Source organism: Triticum urartu, chromosome 6 (genome assembly GCF_003073215.2).
Source record: "Triticum urartu cultivar G1812 chromosome 6, Tu2.1, whole genome shotgun sequence".
NCBI lineage: Eukaryota > Viridiplantae > Streptophyta > Magnoliopsida > Poales > Poaceae > Triticum > Triticum urartu.
The window spans coordinates 566,056,446-566,069,655 of record NC_053027.1 but is presented as its reverse complement, the minus strand read 5'-3'; the positions used below and the strand labels follow the sequence as shown (position 1 = coordinate 566,069,655).

At 46.6% G+C, this 13,210-nt stretch overlaps 1 protein-coding gene across 1 annotated transcript; it reads left to right on the top strand.

Moving 5' to 3' along the window:
- The first annotated feature begins 9,648 nt into the window (after positions 1-9,648).
- LOC125517054 lies at positions 9,649-11,451 on the top strand. The gene is made up of 3 exons (XM_048682273.1): positions 9,649-9,684; positions 9,766-10,707; positions 10,814-11,451. Exons 1-3 carry the CDS (start codon positions 9,649-9,651, stop codon positions 11,330-11,332), a joined length of 1,497 nt encoding a protein of 498 aa, XP_048538230.1. The 3' UTR covers positions 11,333-11,451.
- The last annotated feature ends 1,759 nt before the right edge of the window (positions 11,452-13,210 follow it).

Genomic DNA, 13,210 nt, shown 5'->3' with positions numbered 1-13,210 from the left:
TCGAGGAAGATTGGAGTTTGGAAGACAAACTCAAAGAAGATGCGCCACCATCCACTGAAGTGCCGCACCTGCGAGGACTAAAAAAATCCTAACCTAAATTAGTAACTTGAGCGAAGGCACCGGGATTCCCCTCCCCGCCACCGTCCGCCGGGAGCGGCAGGCAGAGGAGAGGCGAATCCACGGACTCACCAATGAAGTCTGGAGGGGAGAGTTTACTCTAGCAGTCTAGGGTTAGGGGAGGAAAATGAGAGGGATCGCCTTGGTATGTTTGAGGAGTTAGATATGTCGGGTGTCCTCTACACTTGGGTTTTGACCAAAGATTTATCTGACGTGACGTGGGTTAGCCACTTAGGGCATCTCCAAAGGAGATCCTCAAAGCTCCGATATACGTTTGGGTTATGGTGTCCGGAATGTTTATGGCAAATCTTGTCATCTAATGAGGAACCCCATCGGCCTGCAAAGTGGTTTGGACGTCCGTTTTCCGGCAAAACCTGTAGAGGAACGCAGTAATTTAAAAAAAATTCCTACGATCACGCAAGATCTATCTAGGAGAAACATAGCATCGAACGTCCTAACCGATCAAGTACCCTCGTAGACCGAAAGCGGAAGCGTTTAGTAACGCGGTTGATGTAGTCGAACGTCTTCGCGATCCAACCGATCAAGTACCGAACGCACGGCACCTCCGCGATCTACACACTTCAGCTCAATGACGTCCCTCGAACTCTTGATCCAGTTGACGCCGATGAAGAGTTCCGTCAGCGATGGCGTGGTGACGGTGATGATGAAGTTACCGGCGCAGAGCTTCGCCTAAGCACTACGACGGTATGACCGAGGTGTAAAACTGTGGAGGGGGGCACCGCACACGGCTATGAGATTGTCTGTTGTCCCTTTGGGGTGCCCCCTGCCCCCGTATATAAAGGAGGGGAGGAGGAGGCCGGCCAACAAGGGGCGCGCCAGGGAGAGGGGAGTCCTACTAGGACTCCAGTCCTAGTAGGATTCGGCCCCAACCTTTTTTTCCTTCTACCGGAGGGGGAAAAGGAAGGAGAGGGAGTAGGACAAGGAAAGGAGGGTGGCGCCCCCTTCCCAAGTCCAATTCGGCGTCCTCCCTTGTGGAGGGCGCACCAGCCCCTTGTGGGCTGGTTAGCCTCCCTCCTATGGCCCATAAGTGTAACACCCCGGATGTAACTTTCCCAATTTGTACTTCAACTCTTGCCGTTTCCGGCGTTAAGTTATATTTATTTCTCTGGTTCGGGTCTTTTTCTCCGTGTGTTGTTTTTCTTTTTCGTGCATCTCTTATCATGTCATCTCGTGCATTGCATTTGCATACATGTTCATCTCATGCATTCGAGCATTTTCTCCGTTGTCCGTTTTGCATTCCGGCGCTTCGTTCTCCTCCGGTGGCCATTTCTAGCTTTCTTTCGTGTGTGGGGATTAAACATTTCCGGATTGGACCGAGACTTGTCATGCGGCCTTGGTTTACTACCGGTAGACCGCCCGTCAAGTTTCGGGTCATTTGGACTTCGTTTGATACTCCAACGGTTAACCGAGGGACCGAAAAGGCCTCGTGTGTGTTGCAGCCCAACACCCTCCAATTTGGCCCAAAAAACCCACCAAACTCTGCTCCATGTCCTAGAGCGTTCGATCACGATCGCGTGGCCAAAAACCGCACCTCATTTGGACTCTCCTAGCTTCACTTATGCCTATAAATACACCCCCCCGAATTCGGATCTCTCTCCCTCTCCGAAACCCTAATCTCCAGATCCGCCGCTCCTCCCGCCGACGGACACGTCCGATTCGGGCCGGACGTGTCCGCCCCGCCGCCTCCAGCCTCCCACGCGTTGACACGTGGCGCCGCCACCAGCCGGCCGCCGCCGGGCCTGAAGGCCCAGAGCCGGCCCCCGCACCACCGATCCGGGCCGCGCCCGCCGCGCCTGCCGCCTCCCGCGGGCCGCCCGAGCGCCGCCGCCTCTCCTCTCGCCGGCCGCCGCCTCCGCCGGCGAGCCGCGCCACCTTGCTGCTCCGGCAACCGCGCCACCGCACCCCGCCACGGCCGGGCCTCGCCGCCGCCGCCGTCACGCCGCCACCGGCCGGCTCCGCCGCCCCCCTCAACCGGCCGGCGCCGCCGCCCCATCCTCCGGCCTCCCTCGCTCTCCTGCAAGCCGCCGCCTCCTCCCCCGTCGTCGCCGGTGAACAGTACCGCCGCCGTCTCGGGCCGCGTGCCCCGAACCCTAGATCTGAGATCTAAAACTGAGGGTTGACTTTCTTCCCTCTCCCCCTTAATTTTTTGTGCTAACTTTGACCGCCCGTAACTTTGCATCCGTAGCTCCGTTTTGGACATATGATATATCAAAATCTTCGCCTCGACGAGTACATCATTTCATTCCATTGCATCATTTTCATTTGAGCTCCTCTTGATGCCCAAAATGCTGTCAGAAGGAGGCTTCGTGAGTTAATTGTCAGATCCGTTAGCTCATCTTAGACTTTTGTCATTTTTTCCATGTTTAATTCGTGCATGGTATGCCTGTGCCCCTTTGGGATGAATTGTTAAGAATTTTGTCTTATTTCCAGAGGTGCCACCCATGAATTTTTAGGATGTGTGTGTTGTCTTATGCAAGCTTGCGAAGAGAGGTACCTGAGATTGCTGATTTCAGGGACTTAGTGATTTTCACTAAGTCTGGGATATTTTAGTTCATGATGCTATATGTCCAGCTTGTTTCCTAGTGATCCGTGCCTCTTTTGAGGATGATCAGTAAGGGAGTTTTGATATTTATGTTATGCTCTATCCATCCATGTCTTTGTTTGCATATGTGGAGTGCTCTAGGTTGACTCAATCGAGCTCAACTTTTGATTCGTTGTTAATCTGGGCAGATCGTCAACTTGTTTGCGATTTTGCCGATGCTACCGTTAGTGTTCCATGCATGCTATGCCTTTATTCTTGCCATGTGTAGCTAGCATATTGTGCCTTATTGCTGGTTATATGCTTTCCTTGCCATGACTTGAACCATAGTGAGTGCATCGAGCTCGTTTACATGCCTTCATGGGTTATATTTCAGCATGTCTTAGTTTTCACTAAGTCTGAAAACTGATTGTGTTTTATGCTATGTTTGTGTGCCCGTTAATATATTTTGTGAACCCTTTTGGCCCCAGGTCACTTTGGGTGTTTTGTTAAGCTTGTTGAGTAGATCCATGCCATGTTCTTACTTGTCATGTTCAGGTTTTGTATCATGTTGTTTTGCTGCTCCGAAGAGGGCTTCATCATCTGAAATTTCAGGCTAGTGTTAATTTCACCAAGTCTGGAATCTGTTTTGCATATTCATTTTTGCCATGCTTGTTTGAACCTCTTAATGGATGAATTTGCCTATGGCTCAGTGCTAGTGTTTTGTTAACAATCTTGTGTGCATCCCTGCCATGTATTTTGTTGTCATGTTTGGTGGCTGTAGCATGTTCATTTCGTTGCGTTTAGATGCCTATTTGCTGTAAATCGCAAACCGGTGTCATATCTTAAAACGCTTGCCATTTCCAAACCGTAACTCCGATTCCAATGATCTTTATATCGTTTTCAAGCGATTTCATCCCCTCTATCCAGTGGAACCCTTGAAATTCCAAGTTGAGGCCAGGTTCATGCATTTCCTGTCATATCTTGCATTTTGCATCCCGCATCGCATCCCGCATAGCATATCATCATTTCATCATATTGCTTGGTCTTGCACGTGGTTGATTGTATCCTTGTTGCTTGTTTGTCTTGTTGGGTAGAGCCGGGAGACGAGTTCACTACCGAGGAGCCCGTTGAGTTTGCTTGTGAGGATCCAGTCAACTCTGACAACTGTGCAGGCAAGATGATCATACCCTCGAAATCACTACTATCTTTGCTATGCTAGTTTGCTCGCTCTTTTGCTTTGCCACTGCTACGATGCCTACCACTTGCTTGTCAGCCTCCCAATTGCATGATTGAACCTCTAACCTACCATTGTCCTAGCAAACCGTTGATTGGCTATGTTACCGCTTTGCTCAGCCCTTCTTATAGCGTTGTTAGTTGCAGGTGAAGGTTGGAGCCGTTCCTTGTTGGAACATTTATTTACTTGTTGGTATATCACTATATTGCTATGTTATCTTAACGCATCTATATACTTGGTAAAGGGTGGAAGGCTCGGCCTCTCGCCTAGTGTTTTGTTCCACTCTTGCCGCCCTAGTTTCCGTCATATCGGTGTTATGTTCCCGGATTTTGCGTTCCTTACGCGGTTGGGTTATATTGGGAACCCCTTGATATTTCGCCTTGATTAAAACTTTTCCAGCAATGCCCAACCTTGGTTTTACCATTTTCCACCTAGCCTTTTCTTTCCTTTGGGTTCTGCAGACTCAAGGGTCATCTTATTTTAACCCCCCCGGGCCAGTGCTCCTCTGAGTGTTGGTCCACCTGTCAGCTACCGGTGGCCACCAGGGGCAACTCTGGGCTGGCCTACCCGTACCTAAGACAATCTGAGTGTGCCCTGAGAAAGAGATATGTGCAGCTCCTATCGGGATTTGTCGGCACATTCGGGCGGTGTTGCTGGTCTTGTTTTAACCTGTCGAACTGTCTTGTTGTACCGGGTTACCGAGTCTGATCGGTATGTCTCGGGTGGAGGTCTATTCCTTCGTTGACCGTGAGAGCTTGTCATGGGCTAAGTTGGGACCCCCCTGCAGGGATTGAACTTTCGAAAGCCGTGCCCGCGGTTATGGGCAGATGGGAATTTGTTAATGTCCGGTTGTAGATAACTTGAACCTTAATTAATTAAAATGAATCAACTGAGTGATGGCCTCTTCTCGGCGAAGTCCGGGAAGTGGACACGGTGTTGGAGTAATGCTTGCGCAGGTTGTTCCTTCTAGTTTCTCGCTCGCGCTTTGCCTCCTCTTCTCGCCCTCCTTTGCGAATAAGTTAGCCACCATATATGCTAGTCGCTTGCTGCAGCTCCACATATATTTGCCTTATCCTGTCCTATAAGCTTAAATAGTCTTGATCGCGTGGGTGTGAGATTGCTGAGTCCCTGTGGCTCACCGATACTACAACTCCAGATGCAGGTCCAGGTGATTCCGCTCCGGTTGACGATTACGAGCTCAAGTGGGAGTTCGACGAGGACTCTCAGCGATACTACGTGTCTTTTCCGGATGATCAGTAGTGGTGCCTAGTTGGGGTTATCGATTCAGGGCCTTGTCGCATGTTGGGGGTCTTTTCTATTTTGGCACCGTAGTCGGGCCATGAGTGATTTGTATGATGGATGTTATTTATGTACTCTGATGTGACGTGGCGAGTGTAAGCCAACTATGTACCTCCCCTTTATATTATTTATGTACATGGGATGTGTGATGATTTCCTGACTTGCGACATTGCTTTTAATGCGGTTATGCCTCTAAGTCATGCCTCGACACGTGGGAGATATAGCCGCATCGAGGGCGTTACAATAAGGTCCATATCTTTCCCCAGGGGGTTCCGGTATCCCTCCTGAAAAATGCCCGAATCACTCGGAACCATTCCGATGTCCGAATGCAACCTTCCAATATATGAATCTTTACCTCTCGACCATTTCGAGACTCCTCGTCATGTCCGTGATCTCATCCGAGACTCCGAACAAACTTAGGTCATCAAATCACATAACTGATAATACAAATCATCATCGAACGTTAAGCGTGCGGACCCTACGGGTTCAAGAACTATGTAGACATGACCGAGACACATCTCTGGTCAATAACCAATAGCGGAACCTGGATGCTCATATTGGTTCCTACATATTCTACGAAGATCTTTATCGGTCAAACCACATAACAACATACGTTGTTCCCTTTGTCATCGGTGTGTTAGTTTCCCGAGATTCGATTGTCGGTATCATCATACCTAGTTCAATATCGTTACCGGAAATTCTATTTACTCATTCCGTAATGCATCATCCCGCAACTAACTCATTAGTCACATTGCTTGCAAGGCTTATAGTGATGATCATTACCGAGAGGGCCCAGAGATACCTCTCCGATACACGGAGTGGAAAATCCTAATCTCGATCTATGCCAACTCAACAAACATCATCGGAGACACCTGTAGAGCATCTTTGCAATCACCCAGTTACGTTGTGACCTTTGATAGCACACTAAGTGTTCCTCCGGTATTCGGAGTTGCATAATCTTATAGTCAGAGGAACATGTACAAGTCATGAAGAAAGCAATAGCAATAAACTAAACGATCATTATGCTAAGCTAACGGATGGGTCTTGTCCATCACATCATTCTCTAATGATGTGATCCCGTTCATCAAATGACGACACATGTCTATGGCTAGGAAACTTAACCATCTTTGGTTAACAAGCTAGTCAAGTAGAGGCATACTAGGGACACTCTGTTTTGTCTATATATTCACACATGTATCAAGTTTTCGGTTAATACAATTCTAGCATGAATAATAAACATTTAACATGATATAAGGAAATATAAATAACGACTTTATTATTGCCTCTAGGGCATATTTCCTTCAAAACCAAGATAAACTTGGGGGAGCTTTACCGGAGTACGGGCATCCTTCTCTCTTTTCTCTCTCCGCACATCCATGGTCCCCTCTCCCCTCTCTCCTCCTAACCGGACAAATAAGGATTAATTTGTGAATAACTTTGGATGAGTACCTCGGGCATCATGTCCGCGGAGGGACTCATCCAAACTATTCACAATTTATAGGATTTGGGTGCCACGCTTGGAAAAAAGCCGAATTATAGGATATCTTCATTTATTCAAACAATTTCCATAGGCAATTGCATGATTAGATTATACACAGTTTAGGACGAAATTATCGCATATTCCAGTATCATATCAATTATAGCATGAAATATACTCGTAATCATGAAAATAGGAATATAATAATACAACATTATTGCCTCTAGGGCATGTTTCCAACAGAATTAGGTTTTCCGCACCGAGATAATCATGCCAAAAGTTCTAGTGCACTTTAGTCGAATCAATACTCTCTCCATGTCTCCCTCCCATGTTCATAAGTTCATACATCTGAAGGTTTGAATATGTTGAAATTGACAGGACCATGGCTATGGACAAGCTGGCCTTTGAGGAAGATGGCTATGCATATGATAAAGGCGGTCGAACGACAATAGCCGAAGCCGTTTTGAAGGTTTGGAAGTAGCTTTAGTCGTAGCACCTCCTCTGGTGGCACCTTGAGCTTAGGAGAGCAACGCGAGACAACCAGTTCTAACCGCAGCGAACCAGGGCTCGCCCTCGCCTAGGAAAGTTCCGATTATGTTAGGATGCAAAGGGAAGTTAAGGAAAGTTTTGATTATGTTACGATGAAAACGAATGTTTGGATCATGTTAGGATGCAAAGGGAAGTTTTAATTTTGTTACGATGCAAATGATTTGTATCGTAATTTGTTAAGATTCGCCCGCGTTAGGAAAGTTTCGATTATCCACTGATTTGTGTTGTAGTTTGTTAAGATTCTCCCGTGATTTGTGTTATGTGAGGAAAGTTATGATTCACTGTAACTTTTGCAAGGAAAGTATTGAGACTTGGAGGGATCATTATGATTTGGGTAAGCGAGACTTCAAAAACCAGAAGAAAACCGGTTGGTATTTGTGGTTAATGTTTTAAAAAACCGGTGGACAGGAGGTGGTGTTGGGCTGAGAAAAATCGGGCGGGGTGTTGCATCGATCAATTGGATTGGGGAGCTACGAACGATGTACAAACCCCCCCCCCCCTTTAGGCCTTGTTTGGTGGAGGAGGTTTGGGGAGGTTTGGAGGGGAATATCCTCGCAGGGTTCAAAATCCCCAGAAATCCCTGTCAGCCCATTTGACACGTAGGGATTGAGAAGGCCAATCCTTTCCGTTCCCCACGAATCCCCCTCAATCCATGTGATACAGAAAACCCTCCAAGGCACCCATGGAACTGGACGCTTGCTTTGCTGCTGCTGTTGTAGGAGGTTTAACCAAATAGAGGGGTTTATGAGGGGAGATGGATTAGTGGGGAATTGAGAGGATTGGGTGAAAGAGAGGGATTAACCAAATCCTCTCAAATCCACCTCCACTCCGGGGCTGCAAAACCTCCCCTGTCAAACGAGGCCTTAGGCCTTGTTCGGTTAATCCCCACCACAAGGGGATTGGAGAGGATTGGAGGGGTTTGATGTGGATTTTGATTTGCTAGGGATTTAATCCCTGCCAATCTGCTCCAAACCCCTTGGAACCCTGTGGAACCGAACAAGGCCTTAGGAGTATAAGATAATGTCTGACAGGGTGACCTCATGGGCCCATCACAGCCTCAATCAACCACATGGCTTCTTTCCCAAGGAGCTTAGAGTTTTTAGTAGATGAGTGAGTGCTTTTGGTGGCGGGTTCCAGTTGGTTAATTAGATTATTTTTCATATCCTCCGATGATTGCTATGGTTATGTGTTTGCATCAACAAAAGCAAAAAAAAAGCCTGATCTGATTTTGGATGAGCATATCATTGTGTTACTGATTTTTTTCAAGTAGAATATTTTTCTCTCATTGAAAATGGTAAAAGCCCATGATTCCAAAAAAGTTGTGGTAGATACACATAAAAAGTGTGATAAGATTGCCTGAGACTTGCCAATTTATGGCTCTCATTTTTATAAAATTAATCTTAGACAAGCTTAACAAAAAAATAGGAGTATGTTGCAAAGTGTGATCCAAACAGCCCCATAGTCGCGGCGCCAGCTGAGCTTTTCGGCTCAGCCCGAAACTCACTCCAGCTCGGCCTGAGAAGGAAATAGGCCGAGCCGAGCAGCAAATTTGGGCCCGTTTTGCGACCGAGCCGAGTCGAGCCCGTTTCCGCTCGGTCCTAAAAAAAAAGAAGAAAATCTCTGTTCCCCAAATTCCCCGGACGCCGCTAAGGGTTTGTGCCGCGCCGCGTCGCCGCTCTCGCCACCGCCTGACGCCGTCGTCCTCCTCGCCGCGCCCTAAGCTGGACGGCTCGCTCCCGGCACCGACGGCGGACGCGCCCTTCCGTCGCCGCCGTTCGTGACGTTCGTCGCTCCCGTGGTTCCTCTCCAAGCGCGCCCCCGTCCCCAGCGTCCACCGCCCCGAGCACAAGCAGGTATGACCTCTCTGACGATTACGCGGGCACCCGGCGGCACGCACGCACTGGCAATTACTGACGCAGGCAAGCACACACGCCGGCGGCACTGGCACTTATTGGAGATGCTCTTATTGACGCACGGCAAGCATACACACTGCACCAGCGCGCATACACCAGCGCGAGGGATCGGCTAGAGATGCCGGGGTTTGATTAGTCGCTAAAGAAGTGCTAGCTAGTGCACTTATGAAAGCAAACAAAACAAGGTCGGATTCATTCGAAGAAGTAATAAGGAAACACATGTGGCAATCTCGTTCTGTAATATGATTCGAAGAAGGAAAGGATCAATTTCGGTTTGTATTAGAAAAAGGTGCTGTTTTAATATGCCCGCCTCTTGTGAAACCATAGTAAATCGAGAAGTCTGAATTACTAATTGTCCGCCAGATTGGATCCGGTTCGGAGCAGGCTATACTATAAGCGCTCAGCCTGATTTTCGACGATTGTCGTACACCGAAGGAGGATCGTTTCAAGAATAATTGCTGGCGTTTTGTTTGTCGACGCAAGTTGTCTGCTTTGTTCCTTTTGAGATCGGATCGCCATGAAGTTCAATAGAGGTCGCCGCCGCAGCCGTGATGTAAGTCGTTTTTTTGTTGCTTTATTTGTTCTTACAAATTATCGATCTATCACCAATGACTAATCCGTCCCCTTAACGCAGTCGGAGATAGCAGCTTGTTATGGAGAGGAAAGGCTAAGCGAGCTGCCAAGTGATGTTGTGGTCAAAGTCCTTGGGACGGTGAAAACACAGTGGAAGAGTAATGCGGAGGACAGGCTAAGCGAGCTGCCCAATGATTTGCTGCTCAACATCCTCGAGAGGGTGGGTACGCTTGATGCCATAAGAACCTGCATCCTTTCGAAGCGACTGCAGGAGCTGCCCACTATGCTCTCGCAGATCGTAATTGATCTCAGCCCTCGTGATTTGTTTGAAATGGATGGTGTTGTGGCTGAAGTGACGGACAAGATCCTTAGTACGAGGTCTCCACACATCACTGTTCACAAGCTGAAGCTCAAATTTTTCTTGGTTCCCTCTCGCTGTCTCTCCATCGGCAAATCTGTCGGCCTCGCCATGGTGACCCAGAAATTGGATGCAGCTGAGTTTGAGATCATGACACAGAAGGATTTCAGCCATTGCACTGATGCCCATCGCCTGCTCTATGCTAAGAAATTCAATGATTTTGTTCGTGATTGTCCGGATGCATTTGCTGGTCTCACGCGGCTGCATCTACGGAATATGAGGTTTGGTAAATCAGATATATCCAACATCCTTAGCCATTGCAAGCGGTTGGAGTTCTTGTCTTTCTTCGAGTGTGACGAGGGGGTCCGTTCGGTGCTCCATGTAGAACACGCTCAACTAGTTGAGCTTGTTATCATCTTTGGGAAATTTGAAACAGTGGAGCTTGCCTGTCTACCAAAGCTCCAGCGGATGTCCTATAGGGATTGGCAGTATGATGATAATCCCTTGGTTCTTGGTTTTGTCCCTCAGCTTTCGAAGCTCAGTCTTGCTTGTCCATACTTATCAGGCAAGACGCTCAACTTAAGCAAGCTGCTTGCTAATGCCCCCACTGTAAGCGATTTGTATCTGGAGTTTCGAAGTGAAAAGGTAACTCACTGTAACCATTTCTATCCCATTCTCATTAACTGTATGATGCACAATTTATGCACAACTTGCATGCATTATTACTTCTAATTTGTTTTATCTCTCACAGATTTGGATTCAACCAGAATGCCCCAAAGTGCTTGCTCCTGTGCTTGCCAAACTACGGTTTGTGAATCTGGATCATCTTCGCGAAGAATGTGATATCTCCTGGACACTGTTCCTTCTTGGAGCGGCACCATACCTAGAGGAGCTTTGCATCACAGTATGGGACCATAAGTGCCGGATCGAGTCACAAAAGAGCGTCTCCAAAAAAACTGATGTAAAGTGGGAACCATCTGATCCTCATTTTAAGCAGAAGAATCTGGCAAGGCTGACTATCTACGGCTTCCAGTCCGATGACAATTTCATCGGATACATTAGACGCGTCATTCAAGCTGCTGTGAACATCAGGGAGGTATCCCTGCACTCCAGGAAGGTGTGCCCATTGTGTTTCGAAAAGTTTCCTCAGGTGGCGCTTCGTCCTTCGAGTTATCCACGGACAAGCGAGGAGCTTGATTTGTTGAGGGAGAAGATGACAGCCGCTTCGGCTACGGCTTCTCCTGTTATTCACTTCCGCTCATTAGGTTGAGTTGATGAAGATGAACCTCTATTTCAAAGACCCCAGTAGTAGCCACTACGTCGGCGCTATTGCATATTCTGCAGAAATGTATCTCGTCTACCAATTTGTTGGAACAACTCATTTAGCTATTTTCGACAAATGAATTGGATAAAATAAGCACGTCTATGTTGTGGTCGTGCAGTAACGTGCTTATGTTGAATACAGTCAATATTCAGTTCGAATGATGATCTGTTATTTTTTTCAATCTTGTATTTATGAGAGCCACGGCACTCTTAATTTTTCATGGACACTGAAATACTCCCTCTGTAAACAAAATATAAGAGTGTTTAGATTACTAAAATAGTGGTCTAAACGCTCTTCTATTTCAAACAAATATAAGAGTGTTTAGATCACTAAAATAGTGATTTAAACGCTCTTCTATTTCTTTACGGAGGGAGTACAAACTTTGCTGACAACAGCTTTGCTGCAAGAAGAAAATGCACGTAAGAAACGGCAGTGTTCCTGTCCGTCCCCAGCGGCCAGCTCCAGCGCGACGCATTCGGGAGCAGCTCTGCAACTTTGCTGAAGATTTGGAACGATCGATCAGTTCATCAACGACCTCTGCACTTGGGTTTTGAACACAGGATTTATCTGACGTGATGTCGGGTTAGGGACTTTGCACGTTGGCTATTTGTGCCTGAAAGAAGTTCTTGTGTTTTTTTTTTGAACTGGCACAAGAGAAAGTTGAGTGCTTGTGTATTTGGCCAGCTATAGCTACAGCTAGCATGATTCCAGTTGGTTAATTGGATTTTTCATATCCTCCGATGATTGCTATGGTTTTGTTGTTTGCATCAACAACAAAATGACTGACCTGATTTTGGATGAGACATTAGTGTGTTACTATTCATTCTTCAAGAAGTAGAATGTTTTTTTCTTACTTGTTGGAAATGGTAAAAGCTAAGGGGCCCCTTTGGAACGCATGATTCCAAAAACGTTGGAGTAGAAAATGTTTGACTGAAAAGTCATGGCATGTTCCTACAAGAATAAGGATTTGGATGCTATGCAGGAAAAACACAGAATTACAGGACATTTCCTTTTATTCAAAGAATTTCCATAGGCAGTTGCATGATTAGATTATTTAGGAATTTTTCCATGTAGATTTTTCATGAGAAATGCCTAACAGCTCCCGGGTGCCCCTACACCCTCATGAACAATAAATTCATAAAAAAATGAAAACAAATCGAAAAAATCTGAAACTTTCAGGAATCAAAGATTATCAAAGGTTTGGTGTTCCTGCAAAGTTTCAGCAACAAATAACCTTCGTGGAGCCCTCACAAAAAAACAAAATCACTGCTCAAAAATATACATAAGCTTTGAACAATGATTTTGTTTTTTATTTGAGTGCTCTTCGAATGTTAGCTAAAACTTTGCAAGATCATCAAAAGTTTCATGATGTTCGATGTCCCAAAGTTTCAGATTTTTTTATTTTTCTTAAATTTATTCTGAATTTACTGTTTATAGAGGGTGTAGGGGCACCCGGGTGCTGAAAATCCTGTCTCATTTTTCATTGTTTGATTTGTAGGACTGAATCCAATAATAAGTTTTCTCAGCGTTTCTTTTCATGATGTTCATATAAAAATTTACATTAGCTCGAATCTCCAGACAAGAAATTTGTAGGATACAGTTCAAAAAAGAAAAGAAATTTGTAGGATTCTTCGCCTCTCTCCCATGGCAGCGGCAGCACCTGGAGGCAACGGAGGATGGGGCACAACATCCCTCGGCAATGGCGGTAGGGGAGGGGGCATTATACTTCTTAAACATACCTATAATTTTTATTTGTTCCATGTCGCGTGGGCACCCATTCATCCAAGTGGCGCTTAAGGTGTCACTTGGGAGCTCCCCGATAAA